The sequence below is a fragment of the Boleophthalmus pectinirostris genome, unplaced genomic scaffold (assembly GCF_026225935.1).
Source record: "Boleophthalmus pectinirostris isolate CB_2022bp ecotype Guang Dong unplaced genomic scaffold, ASM2622593v1 HiC_scaffold_7, whole genome shotgun sequence".
NCBI classification, from domain to species: domain Eukaryota; kingdom Metazoa; phylum Chordata; class Actinopteri; order Gobiiformes; family Gobiidae; genus Boleophthalmus; species Boleophthalmus pectinirostris.
In genome coordinates this window covers 16,229,119-16,249,319 of record NW_026571473.1, presented here as the reverse complement: position 1 = coordinate 16,249,319, position 20,201 = coordinate 16,229,119, and the positions used below count along the sequence as shown (strand labels likewise).

General features: G+C 36.3%; 1 protein-coding gene across 1 annotated transcript; it reads left to right on the top strand.

The window, feature by feature from the left end:
- The first annotated feature begins 762 nt into the window (after window positions 1-762).
- adgrl4 (adhesion G protein-coupled receptor L4) lies at window positions 763-19,441 on the top strand. Its single transcript, XM_020924681.2, is given in 17 exon segments — window positions 763-827; window positions 1,696-1,845; window positions 6,507-6,656; window positions 7,965-8,114; window positions 8,349-8,419; window positions 9,046-9,132; window positions 9,134-9,220; window positions 10,453-10,636; window positions 10,715-10,828; window positions 11,106-11,305; window positions 12,848-13,027; window positions 13,955-14,158; window positions 14,996-15,216; window positions 16,169-16,235; window positions 16,321-16,412; window positions 16,489-16,657; window positions 17,287-19,441. Coding segments are annotated over 17 exon segments (2,235 nt in total). The 5' UTR covers window positions 763-781; the 3' UTR covers window positions 17,350-19,441.
- Window positions 19,442-20,201: the final 760 nt, after the last annotated feature.

The window sequence follows — 20,201 nt, the reverse complement described above, 5'->3', positions numbered from 1 at the left end:
GAAAAGTGAACTTTGTGAGTGAGTGAACTATGACTCACTCACACATCTGTATTTTTTTAGGCAAGGAAGCACAGGGGTTGCTCATTAATTTCAAAAGTTTCTAAACAGGCTCATTAAAGTCTTTAAAGTGTGTCACAGATCCAAGAATACAATGTGCTTCCTTATCGGTTATTTCAAAGGCACAATCAAGTTATAAGTCCACTCTCCACAAAGGCACCAAGAGCTGTTTATCTAGCCACTTCTGCACACCCCCAATACTTCAGCTGTGTTGATGGAAGCAGGCTGTAATTGTATAGAAACTGGAACAATGAAGAGGTCCACAGTGTGCTAGCGGCTTTATAAATGTCACAAAGATTATCCCGAAAGCACTTATAACACATTATTCAGTTCATTTTTTTTCAAATTCTTGCCAAAAATGTTAAAATGGACACTGGAGATTTGTGTGCATTCCTTCATCCGGAAGGGTGTGGGCCCCATCAGTAGAGTAAGACCAGACTAGTGCTGAACATTGTTTAGTGTGGGACAATAACACTTGACGTTTTCTGATGATCTTTGTAAATAATGTCAAATGAGTAGTGATTTTTCAAGTTTATGCAAGTCAAGTTTTGGGTGGTAACTTCGTGTTGAGGAGAAGTTGTTTTTGAAGTAGATTAAAGATTGTGGATAGACAGGAAGGGTCAGGTTGAGGGAAACAGGAAAACTGATGCAAGGAAGCGGCCAACGTCACTAGCCAGCCCACTGCATTGTCTGCTAAAAGTGAAACCCAAATGCCAGCGCAAGTATGGAGTTTCTGCTCAAGTCACCAATGAAACTTGTACTTTTAACAGGTAGGTGGCAATAATATCGATACTATTTTTTTAATATTGAGTTTTGGTAGGAAGAAAAGTTATGCTCTTTTTTTTTTGGCCAGGCAAGTTTTAGTTCTTGAAACAGATCTTGTAGGTTAAAAGTGTTAGCATGCCGTATGGTCAGGGGTAACTACAAAAGGACAACTAAAAGAAAAAAATAAGAGATTCAGTTTTTGTTTGCATTTACTTTCAAAAAAATAAATAAATAAATAAAAAATCAGACTTATTTCATATTAACTGTAATTTATGTGAGGCGTTTTTCAAGTAACATTGAAAAACGTTTGGCAAGTATATAACTTTATATAGCAATAATACTTGACCTAATTGATTATACAAATTTCAAGATTCTTTGAGGGAAAAGTTATTGTGAAATTTGACAATGTAAGCTTTAGGTACTGCAACCGATCAGGCATGCAGGCAAACTTTACCTTGTTAGCGTACCATAGCAAGGATAAAGACAAAAAAAGTTCAAAGCATAACAAAAGGAGAGTGTTTTGTTTGTTTTGTTTTTTGTTTTTTTTTGTCAAAGGTCAACACAGAAAAATATACTTGAAAATGTACTTCAGTACTTTTGGATACTTTGCTATGTAATGTCACCTGCAGAGTAACAATGTTAGCCTTTGGACCAAGTTTGACAGCAAAGATCTTAAAGAGAAAAGTTCAGGTGTAATTTGACAAAGTACGCTCTAAGTACTGAGACTGATCCCAGGTAAGTCTAAACCTGTAGCGTATCCTTCCATGGTAGATTGTACAGATAGAGCAGACATGTCTTCACAGCGTTAAAGGGGGATTTTGCTTTGGGTCACGGTACAAACTTTGATGTCTTGTACTTTTTGTATCTTCCCAGCATGGCTCTCGAGTGTGATGGACCCATGCAGCTCCTCTGACATCTGTGATTCTTGTCACCCACAAGCGTCATGCTCGGCGCACAACGGATCCAATCATGCCTGCTTCTGTAACAGCGGATATACCGGGGACGGGACCAGCTTCTGCATTGGTGAGTCTGAATATAGAGTGCTCCATCAAATCTAAGCAAGTAACATACCTGGAACGAGCCACTGTATAGTGATAATTAATATGCTCATCCTGTTTAAGTTACTAGAATGGACTGTATCACAAGTATAAATAATAAGGTTTAGCACTGTGAATAGGAATTTTAGATTTTTATAATACATCTGTAATGATAATGCCATACAGTGATTATGTAATTGCTGGCCTTCTGGTGATATCTTTAAGGCCACGCAAAGCAATTTTATTTGTATAGCACAATTCGTACACAAAGTAATTCAAAGTGCTATAGAGAGATTATCAGTCCCTTTACGCTCTACTGTGCATGTCTCCTGCAGAAAGAGCAGCTGTCCTGTTTTGTGTCATATCAGTGTCTTGTAGAATTTCAGCAGATTTCAGGCTCTCCTGTGGGGCTTTGTTAGTTGTGCTGATCAGGTATGAGAGGATGTCCGGCTACTGAAGTTTGAGTCATTTCTTCTTGTCATTTACACACCCACCTGCAAGCATCCAGACGTATCCCAGAATAAAATGTACTTATGGGCCTGTTATGTTTTTAATGAGAAAATGAACAGACAGCATATTATACATTTAGTGCTACTACTACAATTTTCATCTCCCTACAATCTCCCTTTACATGGCCGAAATTTAGTTGCGTCAGCCAAGCTTCTACATTCTGTTTGAACACACAAAAGACTGAAAAGATACAGTAGGCCGACAGTAGAGGGTGAAAGACCTCTGTCCTAATTTGAGAGGATCCAACCACAGCCACTAATAAGAGTTTGGAGCTTTGATTGCTGATTCTGCAAAAATCTGTACTGTTTCTCAGTCCTTTATGTTATTTTCTTTTCCCTTTTTTTTTCCCCTTGTGTAAACTGCCATGTTTGTTTTGACGCAAATAGAGCATGCTTCTCTTTGATTGGTTAATCCGCCTGTCAGTCACTCCCTCTGAAATCACAGGATACACCTTCAAATCCGCTCGTCTTTGTAAAGTTTTGCCATAGCGTGTGGTTCTGGCTGGTCAGGTAAGGAATTCAGGGCTTTCTGATTGCAAGGGAGGATTGCACCATCCTTGCATTTACAAGTGAGGTTAAAAATTGGTAATTTATAAATACATTTAGAGATTATAAATAAAATATGTCCAACTCTCTTCTAAAATTCAAGTTTAAAAAGTAAAAGTACACATCAAAAACTGTTCTCAGGATACATGACTAAAGCTGTTTTTCCAAAACATTCCACCTCTTTGTTTTTGTCCTGTTTTGGATTTCTTGATGGTGCTGTGGAAAAAGACTCGCTTGGAAGATCTTTCCTGTTTTAGGAAATAAAACGTAAAATATAAACAGTTATGAGGTATTATATCACCTAGAATCTACTTGTGCATGCCAACTTGTATTCTCCCAACCTGCAAAGGTTTATCTCAATTTAATTACAATAAAGTACAGATAGATTTGTGACATCAAAGTGACTGTTTGTTGTGAAACAAAATGCACAGGTTTAAAGATCCAGTGGTATTTCCGTGTTGGACTTAGTCATCTTCCTCATCATAAAAGGATATCCTGGCGCTCTGTCTGTGCAAAGGTGCAGACAAAAGGAAGAGCGGAGAATCCATCACACCTGCTCTGATCAAAACAACAGTCCAAAGTCACGCCAGGTCAAACTCAATGCTTTTGATTATGACACTAATGTACTGCGGGTGATGGATGAAAATACTATATGCCATACAATCTGCACTGAGTTGAATACATGCAACTAATCTTCCCTTACGGACAATAAAGCCACTGAGTTGAGCTGATATGAAGAATTAACTTTGAAGGGCCTATGTTATGTAAAACTGACTCTTCTGAGATTTTTTACAAAGCTCAGAACACTCTGTTCCACCTTGTGATGTCATGAAGCAACAAGTTAACAGCTATCTTTTACCTTTAATTCAGTAGATATTGGAAATTCCAGGGCTGAAATTATCCAAACAATTCTGGTGAGGGTGCATGGAGTTTAAAAACATACTGGAACATTTCCTGAAATACAATTTTTTTCTGTTAGAGATAAGAACTCAGCCTAAATATGCAGGGTTTGAAGGTTAAGCGTGTAAATGAAACAAAACACAATTCCAGGTATGTTTTTGATGAGCAATCAATATTAAAACATGGATCAGTAAATAGTAATATGGTACCTTCAAAGTTCTTCTACAAAAGAAATTAATATTGTCTGTGAATGTTGGTTGTTACTGACTAATGACTGTTTCACCAGCTATGTTAATAAGCACACTAAAATGTTGATAGTATTTTCAAATTTCTGGCCATTTAAGATATTTTAAATGACATGGAAACCACATAATTTGATGTGAGCATCAGAGGGACCATGATGAGAGAGAAATATGTTTTTTTGCTGTTTACATTTGCATTTCATAGTTGTATATAACAACAATGCTGTTAATAAATAATCAGATATAGAGTGCGTATGTAACCACAGCCTCTGTTTGATTTTCTAACTTACTGTTGATTAAATGAATGATTTTGTTCTGTCCTGTGAGGCGATTGCTGTTGTGATTTTGGGTTGAACAAAAACAAACTGAATTGAAAAATAACTGTTCACATTAAGGCTGACAGTTTGGGTGATTTGCATGTATTGCTTATTAACATTTTATGAAATATCTGCAGAAGTCAATGCTACTGTACTGTTCAGTCTGGGTTCATTTGTTAAAATATAATTCTTAGCCTATATGATGTGACAAAACACCTGAGAATGGAGCCTGATTTATGTGTTACATAAGAGTGACTGTTGTGATGATCTGACACGTCCAGCTGCTTCCTGAGCTCATGTTTTAGTTAGAACATCCTTTATGGGGTTGCCAGGTCCACACGTCCACAGTGCTCTTCTACAGGTCAGGGGTGTGGTCATACTTGTCTTGGTTTGGTCCTGGTTTAAGTCCAGTTAAGTCCTGACTGAGACTTGTTTTGGTTTAGTCCTGGTCTGGTCCTAGTTTAGTTCCAGTTTTCTCTTAACACTGATGTAGTGCATGTGTGAATGGGCCCTGAATAAACTGGTTGAAATTTTAGTTTGCAAATCTTATAAAATAAATGAATAATGATAAAAAATAAGCAATACTTTTAGCTACTCTATATCTCAAGGCAATGTGCTTTTATTCATACCTCTCACATCAATACCATTTATGAAGGCTTTCTGAGTACTAAACCTAGGTATAAAGAACTATTCCAGGTCTAAATTAAGACTATTTCTGCCAAGGACTTACCCAAAAGAGGGCACATTTGAGAATAAAGCAAACTTCAAAATACACTACATAAACAGAGGGGCTCATGTATCAGGAGAAGGAGGCCTTATACTACCATTGCTACACACCACAGTTTGAGAAACACTGCACTAAAAAGCATACCATTGCTCTTAATTAATATACAGTTTCTCTTGGTACTTTTTTCCATACTTGTTATCCACTGCCAATTCGTTCACTTCTAGTTCATCAACACTGACTCTATGTTGGATCAGATCTGTGTTCTGGCTCTTTGAAGTTGATGTTGGCGATGGTTCCCCTTGGATGATCGATACACTGCAGCTGTATCTCCACATGAATAACCATCCATCTCTATATGTCTTTTGAAGATCCTTGTCAATCTATATCTGACCTAACTGCTGTGCAATAGGCCCAATGAGTGTTAATGGAACCAAGAGTAATATGTGGGAATGCTACTGTGCTTCTAGGTTGTGGTCAATTTTTGGGATTTATCGTCTGAGAATAGGCCAACACTAACAAAGCCTTAAACTTTTCTAGGTAGACCTTGTGTAATGGTCCGAGCAAATCTTTTCAACTGATGTTCATATTGTTTGCTCACAGAATTTTAAATATTGAAGCTACAACATGTATAACCCTTGCCTCTTTGGAGATAGTGGTAGTAATAATAAGAGAATATTATTATCACTTGAGGTCATTTTGTAGCAGTAATCTATTTCGCTGTTTGTGTTTTTTAAATCTAAATACCCGCGCAAAAACTGTTATAAAATTGTTTTTCTCCAGGTAACCATAATATAAAATAGTCTAATTTGGAACTAATGGTCATTATTCAACTCCAAGTTTTGACAGAAACTTGCTCTAAAGGTTTAAAGGTGCACTGTAACTTCTCCGGTAGAGGGTCCATCACCTGTTTGTCTCCATAGAAATGTTATTGCTGTGCCTAGAATATTCCTTGGTATGACATTAAATGCATCTATCTAGAAATTATTCATTTGGGGTGTTTCTATAGCTCAAAAATACAGTAATTATCTCTGTGAATAGGGTTGTCTCTCCACAGATTGGCCTGTAATGTTGCCTATAGTTGTCTCCCTTGAGACTGATAGGTTTAATCTATACCATGGAACATTCTAGACAAAGCAATAACATCTCCGTGAAAACAAGCAGCTGGGAAACCCTCCACCAGAAAGGTTACACAGTGCACATTTAAGTTTAAGTAGTGACTAATGACATATGAACAGGAAAAGTATGGCTGTAGTAATGTGGTGGTAATAGGACTAACTTTGGTGAAAAGTTGACTTAAGTTTGTACTTGTACTACGCTGATTGTATTATTGTTGTACTTGAACAGAGATTTTGGGTATGTCTTTCACTTAGCCTGTACATTATGTTTTTCTTTGTTTTCTTGTGTAGATGACAACGAGTGCCTGAACGTGACTAACATCTGTGGGGACTTGGGAAACTGCACGAACACGGAGGGAAGCTACTACTGTACATGTGTGCCTGGATACAAGTCCACAGGCCCCGCCCACTTCCTGCCCAACGACGGCACCCACTGCATTGGTAATAGTCCCATTCTCCACACACTGTCCCACATGTACTGTACTACACCAATCAGGGAGGGACAGGATGGAGAACAGCTATGACTAAGTGAGCTAAGAGGATGTCATTTTAAGGTCCTATATTGCACAAAACTGACCCTTGTGAGCTTTAAGGCATGCTGGAATGTTGTAGCCTCCTCAAAAACATACCTGGAGTTGTGTTTTGTTTCATTCGCACATGTTTGAGTTACCCTTTATTATTAGTCCATCTACATTTCCAGAGCTCAAAATACTCCTTGTGATGTCATGTCGTGGTCATTTTCAAGTTAGCTCATACCCTTTACACCTTTAGTTCAGTACAGATGGGTGTATAGAGTTTTAAAACACAGTAGAACACTTCCCTGTATTACCAAATGACCTCACAATGTGGAACAAAGTGTTTTCCGTTGTAGAGAAGAACTTGTGTGGTAAATATGTGTGAATGAAATTATATAACCTTATAACATAGATCAGAAAATAGCACAATATGGGTCATTTATTTTTGTGGAATGCATTTATTTATTTATCTTAATTTATGTATTCATATGTTTCTATATCTGACATGAGTGTAACATCTAACAAATTGATTTATGTAAATAGCTAAGATTTTGAAAACTTTTCTTACATAACCATTGGTTGCCATATACGTTTTGGGTTTCAAAAAGACTCCTGCTATGCACATACTAATTTTATTTCAGATGCAGAATAGCTACTATTATCATTTTAAGTGAATGTACATGTTTAGACACATTTTCTTCTTGTTTTATGGGGACCACATTCTCCTCTATCCATTTAAAACACTTAACTTATAATTGTTGCTGTTGTGGGACTACATTACAGTGCTATATAGAAGTATAAAAACTGCAGTGAGTGAGATAATTATTGAAATAGTAATGTGATATTATGAGTGACAATAATAGCACTAGCTGCTAAAAACTGTATTTAGAGGAAATGTATATAGGTATAGCAACTGTAGTTTGAAAAGTGCTCAAGTAGTAGTACTTTCTACAGTCAGAAGTTATTAATGCATGTTTTTTTTGTTTTTTTTAATGTCATATTTTAATTATATATTTACATAACAACATTCCACAACTCCTCTTGCCAGCTTTAACTATGTGACATTGGACTACATTTCACTTTACATAAGCACTACGCGTATTCCTCCACTTGTTCTTAAATTAGCAAACCAAAATATACCAGACACTGACCTTGTATTTTTAATTAACTATTGCTTTTGTTGTGCCTAGCTTTCATCATGTGATAGTGAACTCGTCTCATTTGCATTTTTCAGACGTAGATGAATGCTCATCGGGACAGATTTGTGGACCCAACTCCCTCTGCCATAATACAAATGGATCCTTCTATTGCACCTGTCAGCGTGATTACATTCCCACCTCAGGCACCAAGCGCTTTCATCCTGACAGGGGCGAATCGTGTGCAGGTCGGCATCACTACACTTATATTCAAGGACATACAAGTCTTTTTTTTATTATTCCTATTTGAAATCACGGAAATAATAACTCCACCAATTAAACCACTTTACACATCTGAAATACTGCTGCTAATACAAGAATGCAATTGTTCCAAGTTTCATGAGATTTTGACATTTGCGGTAAAAATTATGGAGATGACCCAGTTAATCAAAGGGATACTTTTGGTAATTGTTGTTTTTCAGAGCATCCCCAAAAATACTGCCATGACAACAGCGGCTGCATAACAAAGACAGTCAACAAAACACTCGAATATGTAAGTATCAGTGTGTGTGATTGCAGCCAAGTGTGAGAGGAAGAATGACACTGCCCTCTAATGGAGAGATTGGGAATAGAACAGGCATGACACGCAAAAGGGAGGGAAAAGTTGAATAAAATAAAATTGTAAAATTATGATACATGGTTAGGCTAGGTATTCGACAATAATAAATTATGAAGAGTGATTCATTGCAACAGAAAATATATCAATAAAGAGTAATACTGAACTATGATATGCCACTGACATTCATTGCAAAGAAAGATAAAGTCTCAGTATATATATATTTTTTTTCCATGCAAACCATATCAAATATAATTTAAAAAGCACAATAAAATGCTCAAATAGTTAGTAAGTATCAATAATGAGTCAGATTATTCAACCCTTAACAGCTCAAATCTTACAGAATTACAATAATATAAGAACAGTTCCCCAGTTATGTAAATAAAAAGCCTACTGGGCCCACAAATAATGTTTAACTCTCATTTATTAAACCTAAAGACTTTCTAACATTTCAGTAAGCTCCCTAGAAGAAATGATTTGAACTCCGTGGCCCTTATTAAACATTTCCTCATATCTGTCAAAAAACTTGGGCTACATTAACCTGAGTGCTTCTCTCTTTGCAGCTGACTCACCTGAAAGAGCCGGAGAGTGCACTGCAGGAGATTGTGAATCGGACATCGGGCGAGCTCACGTCAGTTGAAGTCATAGCATTTCGTAGAGGCCCTCAGCTGGTCCACTTCTGCCCTGGGAACCAAAAACAGCACTGTAAAACCATCGGCTATCAACTCCACCCTGACTGTAAGATTTGTTTATCACTTACCTCCAGCTATGAATGAGGCCGTTCTGTCTGACTGAGAATATGCTTTGAACTGGGACATAGAAAAAACAAGTATGGCAATTGACATGGTTAATTTATTTTGTGTAGCCAATTATTTGTCCAAAAAGAGGTAATGTAAACTGCACAATGCAATAATGAAGGAGTATATTGTCAGCAAAGTTCAATTAGGTCCAAATCTGACTGCAATTATCGCAAGTCACACTTTGAACAAGGAAAATAAATACAATGGTTTTCTTTTTTCCCCAAGAAACCATTTCGGAAAGGAAAAAAACAAATAACAAAAACTGTTACAATAAATTTGCTGAAAAGTAAGAGTTAAAGCTGCATTACCCAACTCCTCACACACTTGTAAAAAGAAGCATGTGGGTTACCATCGAGCCGGCTTCATAATGCTTGAAAAAAGCTCTTCCAAAGCTGAGCATGTGCTAAAAAATCATGCAGGGTTTGTAGGAAAAAGGAAAAGTTAGTCTTAAATACCTATCTTCCACCTTTTTATGTTATCCCAGCTATGTTTTGTTTCATTCAAACTCGTCTAAGACACAAACCCTGCATATTTAGTCTGAGTTCTTCTTTTTCAATCGAAAACACTCTGCTCCACCTTGTGACGTCATGCAGTAATAAAATAAGTGCTCCACTGTGTTTTTAAACTCCATACACCTTCACTACAATCATTTGGATAATTTCTGGAATTTCTAAGCCTACTAAACAAAAGGAAAAAGATAGCTGTTCACTATAAAACTATTTCATAACATCAAGTTCAAACAGAGCATTTTGAGCTTTGAACATGTAGACAGACTAATAATGCGAGATTTTCTCAAACATGTGTGAATGAAACTAAATTCAACTCTGGGTATGTTTTTGATAAAGTAACAACATTATAATATGTCTTAGAGCTGAATCAATTTTGGGTAATATACTGTAGAACCTTTAATTAAACATTGATGCTGTAAAAAATATTTCAAATAAATTTTTCTGTGAGTAATGCACCACCCTCAAATATCTTTCTATGTTTTCTTTTTATAGAATTTTATTTCAAAGCCTAATACTGTATTTTTTTTTTTTACATTACCTATTCTGGAATCTTCTACAATTTGGTTTATCCTTCAATAGTTTGTACGCTGGACTTCTTGAGCTTATACATAAATTGTTTAACTTTGCAATCCCCCAAGCACTAAAAAAATCTGCTCAACAGAAATTAGTGCATGCTGTGAACAATTTGGTGGAGAATGATGAAGCCGTGGCCTGGAGCAGAATCAAAGAGGAGCAGCGAGAGCTCTCCCTCACCAAACTGTTACACACTGTGGAGGACAGTGCACTGAGGCTGGCCACCGGGTACCAGAGACCCACAGAGCTGCAAGTCAAAGCCAGTGACATGGGTAAGAGATAAAAATACAATAGGATAATTATTGTGGTGCAAAATGCAGATAACAAAGTGTGTTTTTGGTCCCCGACAGAATTAAAACTGGTCACATTCGAAGCCAAGAAGACTAAAGCCAAACTCTCTGCCACAATGGGAGGAGATGTGGTGAATCTGACCCCGAAAGTAAAGCCCAAGAATGAGAGAAATGGTAATGTAGATTAAAAAATTTTCAATAACTCGTTAATATAGTGATGATTATGGAGAATAGAACATGATACAGTAAAATAATACAATGGCTGTCAAGTGGTAATAGAGGCCACAATGATTCTGACTAAAATGTCCAGAAAACTACAACTTTATAATATCACAGGCATATTGAGGACACAAGTGCAAGACAGGTGTATATTTTATTTTGTCCTACATAAAGTAAAGTTTGAAAGTTTGTGAAATGCTGTGTTAGCTGATCTGTGCTCCATCCTCTCTAGGCAGTGTATCAGTGGTGTTTGTGAGGTATGACAGTGTGAGCTCCCTGCTGAAGCCCTCCTCTGACCCTGGCCTCACAGACTACTCTCGATACGCAGACACCGGGGAAATCACTGTCAACTCTCACGTGGTCGCGGCCGCCGTCCAGCCGGCCCAGGTCTACCAGTTGGACCACGTTACCTTTACTCTGCAGCACAAACAGGTAAATGCTCCACTGGGACACTGCATAGAGGGCTGAACTTTGATCTCAGCAAAATTCAAGTTATTTCAAAACGATATAGTAAATAAGTGTCTTTAACTTAACTTTAAGGGTGTGTTCATACTTCCTCAATCACAATATCTAAACTGAGAAAAAAACAGGAACTAAAGCAGGACTAAACCAGAACTAAAGAAGGTCTAAACCAGAACTAAAGCAGGACTAAACAAGGACTAAACCAGGACTAAACCAGGACTAAACCAGGACTAAACCAGGACTAAACCAGGTCTAAACCAGACTAAACCAGGATTAAACCAAGACTAAACCAGGACTAAACCAGAACTATAAACCAGGACTAAACCAGAACTATAAACCAGGACTAAACCAGGACTAAACCAGGGCTGAACCAGAACTAAACCAGTATTAAAAGAAGACTAAACCAGGTCTAAACCAGAACTAAACCAGGATTAAACCAAGACTAAACCAGGACTAAACCAGGACTAAACCAGGGCTGAACCAGAACTAAACCAGTATTAAAAGAAGACTAAACCAGGTCTAAACCAGAACTAAACCAGGATTAAACCAAGACTAAACAAGGTCTAAACCAGGACTAAACCAGGTCTAAACCAGAACTAAACCAGGATTAAACCAAGACTAAACCAGGACTAAACCAAGACTAAACCAGGACTAAATCAGGACTAAAGCAGCTCTAAACCAGGACTAAACCAGGACTAAACCAGAACTATAAACCAGGACTAAACCAGGGCTGAACCAGAACTAAACCAGTATTAAAAGAAGACTAAACCAGGATTAAATCAGGACTAAACCAGAAGTAGAATGAAACCAAATTTAAATAGGAACTTAAAATGGGCTCAAACCAAAACCAAACTAGGAAAAGTACAAATGTACCATAAGTCAAAACTCTATCTTATAATAACTAAAAGAATGTATGAAAACCTATATTTTGCTTAGTAATTGTCTGTAAGATCCAGGACGGATTTAGATATGAAAGTGCCAAAGGGAAATGAGAATGGAATATTTTATGTTCGGTATTTTCCATTAAATATAAAATAAAATATGGAGATGTTCAGTTTAATCTAAAAAAGTAAAAATTATTAATATAGTTCTTTCAATATAAGATCCAACAGAAAGTCATATAGTGAAAAAAATGATGATTATGTATTACAGTAATTCTGTATGATATAAAAATGAACTTTTACACAATATTCTATGTTCCTTAAGCACTGATGCAAGGTTTAGTTTTTACATGACATGAAAATCTCTTAATTACTACAAAGCACCGAGAGACCTTCATATAAAATGTAAATGCGCTCATATTTGTTCTTTGTGAATATAATTTTTGTGGAATAGTTATTGTTGGCCACACTTCTCTCCCACTGCGAGAAGACTAATTTATGTGCTCTGCTGTTTTAGTGTAAATTGCTTCATGAGTTTCCGGCCCCCCGGCGTTTTGTTATCCCAAAGCAGAGCCATAAAACAGTGGTGTCCGATCTTAACAGTGTCTCTGTTGCTTGGTGCTCCTCACAGCTCATAGATACCAGCGCTGACGTGAGTAAGTGTGTGTTCTGGGAGTATGAGCGGGCCAGTCTGAAGGGCCGCTGGGCCATGGACGGCTGTTCCACCCTCCACGTCACTCCTAACGCCACCACCTGCTCCTGCACCCACCTCACCCACTTCGCCATCCTCATGTCGTCCGGGCGCGCCAATGTGAGTGTGCTGAGAACTTATTTTACATTTATTTTGTAACCTTTTATTATATTTTATTTATTCTTTTCACTGTTAGAATGCATTTATTTATTGTTCTCACTGTAAGAATTTATTTTAATTTTAGTTTAGTCTTTGTTCGAATGAACAATGTACAGAGACATTAAGCAACAAACAAAAAAAAACAGATATTCCGCACCAGATTATAGTTAAACAGTTAGTTCCACCTGCAGTCTTAAACTACACCTTAATTAGCATGAATAAAGAATGAACAAAGACTTTTTTTCATAATTACGCAAATTGTTAATTAAGAAAGATTCATCTAACTATAAATTAATACCCTAACCCTATCTCTGAACCCTAACCTCTTAATCAAGTGGTTACTGAGCCAGAATCATTCACTGGTGGTGTATAAAAGTAAATATAAATTGTAAAAGCAGTTCTAAGGAACTGTGCCGTGTGCTGTCTTCAATTATAAAGCATTTTAGTGTCCAAAATTGCTCATGCGCTGTTAGCATGCTAGTCGTCGTAAGCCTCTGAAAGTTGTGAAAAGTGCATTAAATCTATTGCTAAAGAAAATATAGACAATAATATTGAAACTAATTCATACCACTGACACAATAATCCTAAAACATGATTATTTCCTAATATATTCTAAAATGTATATGTTTCAAATAAATAAATAAATTACAGAATTAAAAACTAAAAATCATCAATCAAAATTCTAATCTAATCATAGTGCAGAAAAATTTTAAAAAGAAGAAATCCATGATGTTAATATTGGCCACAAAAAATATTAATATATATATACTGAACCATTAGTTGATATAGTAATTGTCATGACAGGCCTGATAGCACCTTTAATGCAAAAATACACACACTTCAGATTACCTTGCAGCAGTGAATGAAACCCCTCTCTTTGGCTCTCAGCTGGTGGCCCACTACACTGTCCTGACGCGCATCACCCAGCTGGGCATGATCATCTCTCTCATTTGCCTCTCCATGTGCATCTTCACCTTCTGGTTCTTCAGTGAGATCCAGAGCACACGCACCACCATCCACAAGAACCTGTGCTGTAGCCTCTTCATGGCAGAGTTCATCTTCCTGGTGGGCATCAACCTCAACAGCCATAAGGTGAGACAGTGTGGAGGCCCTGGAATGAGAATGAGAGGAGAGTTTGGGTCAATGCTATAAACAGTGCATGTTTTGAGGAGCAAGGATACAGAAACAGACACAAAATACAGAGGAAGATATACTCTATAAATGACAGTGGAGTAACTAGTTTTGGATTTAACAATGATTTTGGAATACAACCCAAAGATAACTATTAATTCTGCACTAACTTCAGTTAAAAGTTCATGTTTTGGGGTGCGAGGATACATAAACATAAACATAAACAAAATACAAATGATGACATACAGCATAATTCACTCTGGAGTAACTCATTTTGGATTGAACAATAATTTTGACATATAAACAAAATATAACTATTAAATTTCTTTAACTTCAGCAAACAGGATGTTTTGGGGTGCAAGGATACATTTATAATAGACATAAAATGCACAGAGGAAAATGTATAGTAAGAAGTAATAAGAAGTAACTAATAATTATTTTGAGATAACAATATCAAATTTTAAAAGTAAAAAAAAATAATTATTTCACTCACTAAAAGAATATATAACTTGTAAATGTATTGGTTTTGTCTGATAATTCATTCATATTTCTAGGCATTATATACAGGATTTGACATTACAATACAGACAATTTCTGATTTGTCGTAACATAAAGTAGTACACTACTTGAGCTTTTAAGCCTAGACAATTGCTTCAAAAAGTGCCATGACTTCCAGAGTAAAAAAAAAATGTAGAAAATGTAGAAAATAAATGTAGTGCAACTAAGCATCCCTGTAACATTTTAGAGTCAAACTAAACTAAACAGTTTTTCTGTCTTATCTTGTGTATTCCCTGGCAGCTGTTCTGCTCAGTGATTGCAGGGCTCTTGCACTATTTCTTCCTGGCGGCCTTTGCCTGGATGTGCATCGAGGGCATCCATCTGTACTTAATCGTAGTGGGTGTCATCTACAACAAAGGCTTTCTGCACCGCAACTTTTATGTTTTTGGTTACGGCAGCCCGGCGGTGGTGGTGGCCATATCAGCAACAATGGGAGCCCAGTACTATGGCACAGATAAAATGTGAGCACAAGCCATTTCTGTCCCTAGATACAGAAAGTGTGTTATTGTCATGTGTTCAAGCTAGCATTACTTTTTAAATAGTACTTTAAATAGTAATGATGACTACTGCTTGACTTGTTTAAGTACTATTAAGGTTAGACTTTGATTTCGACAAACTCTATTGATCCACAAGGGAAATTACATACACAGTAGGTCACCATTTATGTCATTTTTATTTTTGCTATTTGTTATTATATTGTAATGTGTAATAAAATTCAAATTTCATAGTCATGAGCATGAGATCCTCATGAGTGCCCTGTTGGAGACTTCATTAAAGGGCCCACATTACGTTCTTTCTTTTTTTTTTTAAATCTATGTTATAATGTTGTTTCCTCATCAGAAATATACATGTGTTGTTTCATTTGTGAAATGTGCATATTAGGCTGAGTTCTCTCAAACAGAAAACTTCTTTGTTGCACCTTGTGAAGTCATGTGGTAATACAGAAAGTGCTCCACTGTGTTTTTAAACTCCATACACCTTCACTAGAGTCATTTGGATAATTTGGAATTACCAATAGTGCCAATCTTTACTGAAATAAAAGTAGAAGCTATCTGTTAACTCGAAAACTAGCACTTCATGACATCACACGGTGGAACAGAGACATTTTTTTTTCAGTTTTGGAGATGTAGACAGAATTATAATGCAATGTTACCCAAATGTGTGTGAATGAAACAAAACATGTTTTGAGGTATGTTTTGAGGAGGTAACAACATTAAGACACGGCTTAAAACCCACAGTCAGTATTTGCGTAATATTGGATCTTTAATGTCATTTTTGTTCTGTAATTTTACTCAGTTTTATTTAAGTCATAGTTGCTAGGCTTCAAACACACAACTCCCAAAATAAACAAGCAAAAGGATATGGCTAAGAAATGCATTCTCTTCTGAGTCATTAAAACTCATTGTTCTCCAGGTGTTGGCTAAGCACAGAAAATCACTTCATTTGGAGTTTTATTGGACCAGCATGTCTGATTATTTTGGTAAGAAAGTAAGATTGTGTTATTCAAATGCTATCTATAAAGTATTGACAAATGTTTGGCTGTGTGTTGTGTTTTCTCTTTGAAGGTGAATCTGTTGGCTTATGGGGTGATCATGTACAAAGTGTACCAGCACACAGCAGTGAAGAAGCCTGAAGTCAGTCATTATGAAAACATCAGGTAGAGGATGTTAAAACTAAAGCAATTATTGTTCATGTATTTTATTTTCAAACACAATAACACGCGTCTGTCTCAGGTCGTGTGCTCGCGGGGCTCTGGCTCTACTCTTTGTCCTCGGGGCCACTTGGACATTTGGAGTTCTTCACATCCTCCATGAGACCACGCTGACTGCCTATCTGTTCACTTTTACTAATGCTTTTCAAGGGATGTTCATCTTTATCTTCCTCTGTGTGCTGTCCAGAAAGGTACGCCACATCTTGACTAAATCCTTGTTTCATAGTTTATACAATGGTCACAATGTATTTGTCATTAGCCTCAATACATATACTTAATTATTATGTGGTATGCCAACTTCAGGTAATAAGGTATACAGTTATTACTAAGGATTAAGTCTACATGCTAGAGAGTTTGAGTTACAGGAGTTACAACTAAACAAAATAAGTATGTTCATTTTTTATTTTTTTCCAAATGCAATATTAATAGAATGTTATAGTAATTCATCAAAAAATTATCAGGCCCATATGTCTTGGGAGAGGTATCCCGAGTATCCTATAAAATAGACCATAAAATGAATGAATTGCTAGTCTAGAAATATCCCCTTATGTAAAATGACATTGTTTTATTTTTATTCTGCACTTCTTTACAGCCTTTTGAAATATTTTTGTAGTGATTTAAATTTTGCATGTCTTCAAAACTACAACTGCAATATTATCCATGTTTTGATATATTTCCCATCTCTAGTAACTGTTACATATTATTTCCTTTTGTTACACTAAAGTAGCTTATACTTAATGAAGAAGGCACAATTCAAGTGCAATGTGAAATAAATGTACACAGCTAAATCTAGTATATTTAAGTCATTTTTTTTCTTCAGATCCAGGATGAATACTACCGCCTGTTTAAGAACGTGCCGTGCTGTTTTGAATGCCTGAGATGAAACAGAGCCTGAAGATCTTCCAGCAGCACTTGTGCAGAGGAGTCAACACTCCAGCTCCACAATATCCTGTGACTCATGTTTTCCTTCAGGACAAAGTGTGGGACGAGTTGTGTTGTACAGACACACAAATATCATGTAGCAATTTACAGTCATGCTTCAACAACGTCTTTAAGTGCATGTCTTGTATTCATGTCAAACAAATGTGGAATAGCTAATACGTGTATAATTTATCTTAAAGATGTACCTTGCTCTTTCCTGTTCAAAAATGTAAATTATTTCTATGGAAAATAAACTTGGTAAAATGTAAAATTATTTTGAATTCATGAAATAAATAAAGAAACTGGAAGATTGAAAACCAAATGCCACAGGCCACAAAACATCGTATAACCCAGTTAGTTGTGCCATACTGCCATCTACTGGCTAATTAAAAGAAATATTCCAGTGTCACAGTCTATTGATACTTTGCAGCGGCATCTAGCTGGGGGTGCTCTCCATGTATCTCAAGGGCGGAATGTTCAGCAGTTACCATGGTGACACAATGTACACATTAGCAAACACTGACAAAAAAGTTTAAAATAGTCTGAAAAAAATACAAAATGGATTTAAACAACACATTTTCAGGAGTTTATGTTCAATACAAGCGTTCATGGTCCTGTTTAGGTATTTGATTTTCAACAAAATGGTGAAAGTGACTAACTGAAAAAAAAAAAAAAAAATTGGTTAATGCTTTATTTGTGGGAGACTTGTTTAAAAGCATAAATCATCTCACCTGTTGTAGTTCCAACCAAGTCGGCGTTTCTAGTCAGACTGTGTTAGAATAAAGCTCAGATTAAGTCTAACGTGAGTATCAGAGCTTCTAAGAGAGCAGTGCTTTCAAAGTTAGCTTCACACCCCCAGGGAATGTGAATGACATCAGATGCAAAGTATCACTTTGAGTCTTATCTTTATTAAGAGGTGAAGAAAAAGTACAGCAAAATAATGTGCTCAGAAATGTCTGTAAATTTCCTTCAGCAGAAACAAAAGTTAGTGATTAAATATTTTAAATTTGTTTTTGTTTTGTTTTTATCTAAAATTGGGTCACTTCAAGCTTTCATGGAACAAATTTACAATCAAAAGAGCTTACTAATCATTTCTATACAAGCTGATTAGGCAAAACAAAAATGCATTCACACGGCCAGTTTTGTTAAAATTAGAAGTTATATTTATGTTCAGATTCACCCAAACATTTTATATATCTGCTTTATGTGCTATTTTTGTTTGTTTATTTTTCATGTTTCCATTCAGCTATAAATGTTTCAGAACCCTTGGCAGTTTAATCCTCTCATCAGCGCCTTTGAAAAGGTCTTTGAAAAATGCTTAGGGCCCCAGTTGAATTTTCCCTTTACTTTTAAATTCCACTTATGAACAAACTAACTGTGGAAAGAAACTACAGCTCCCTCTAGTGGACATTTTATAGAAGTAAACTAGTAAGGTAAAATGTAGTTCAGTATAAAATGTTGCTTTTCATGCAGTGTAAGGAAGTAATTCAGCCTGTGGTTCTCAAAACAATTTAAATCAAATAACACCTAAAGATATGTATGTGGCTTTCAAGTATTACTATAGATAAACCTGGACTATATCAGACATAAAATAGGGCTAAACTTGCTCTAAAATACAGCTAAATCAGTTATAAATGAGAATATGGATAAGATAATATTCATAAAAATTTAACCCAGGAGAACAAAACAGGAATAAGCCTGTCTCTGTAATAAACAAATATTCAAACTGTAGAGTCAAACCTGCCAAGTGGTACCCTCTATACCACAGTTTGAGAAACACTGTAAAAAGCTATAGTCAACTTCATGTGGCATAGTGTAGCCATGCCAATACCATGTTTTTAAGTATAAATGTTGTTACTGACATCACTTTCAAATGACAAACACAGGTTTCTTTAAAACTTAGAAAACTATCTTCTAAAGTATAGAGCGTTTCAGAACCAGCAGCACTAACCAAATGTTGGCTCTCTATGGGACTGACTAGGTATTGTCCAAACTGCATAATTCTTTTTAAAAAATGTCATCATCTTTGATTATTTTGTAATTCCTCAAATGCTTAAACTCTGTACCAAAATTAAAAAAAAAGAAACAACACAATAAATCTGCACTCATGTATATGTATGTATGTATGTATGTATGTATATATTAGAGCCTGACCGATATGGATTTTGTTGTGGCCGATATGAAACCGATATAATGGGAGTTGGAGCTGCCGATAGCCGATATAATTGCCGATATATTTAGTGATGTAAAAATTCACTGTAAATCTTGAATTGTTTAAAAAACTTAGGTTTGGCTCTAGTGGATTCTAAATGTGATTATTTAGGCAACATTTATTGTTATTCTGACTCTTTCATCATATTTACATACAGTAGATCGGCCTAATGGCATTTTTGCATCACATTCTAGCTACTAGTGATGGGTATTCCAGTTTTTTTTTTTTGGAGAACCGGCTCTTTTGGCTCGGCTCACTAAAGCAGCTGGCTCTTTCGGCTCCCAAGCGGCTCTTGAGATTGTTTTGTTGCAAGCAGGACTAAACCAGAACTGAACCAGGACTGAGTGTCGGGACTCGGTCTCTCCCTCACTCAAGCCCAAGATTAGTCTTGGTTTATTCATTTTATGCTGAACTGCAGCCAAATATGCACTTTTTTTTTTTTTTTTTCAGAAAGTTTCGTTTTCAGCCGCTGCTGCTGTCTACAAGCGGCTTGAAGAGAAAAAGTGAGAAAAAGAGAAAACACGGCTCCCAATAAGAAGCAAGCTCCCGTTGTTCACTTCAAAGAGCCGGCTCTAAGAGCCGCTTCGATCGCGACCGACCCA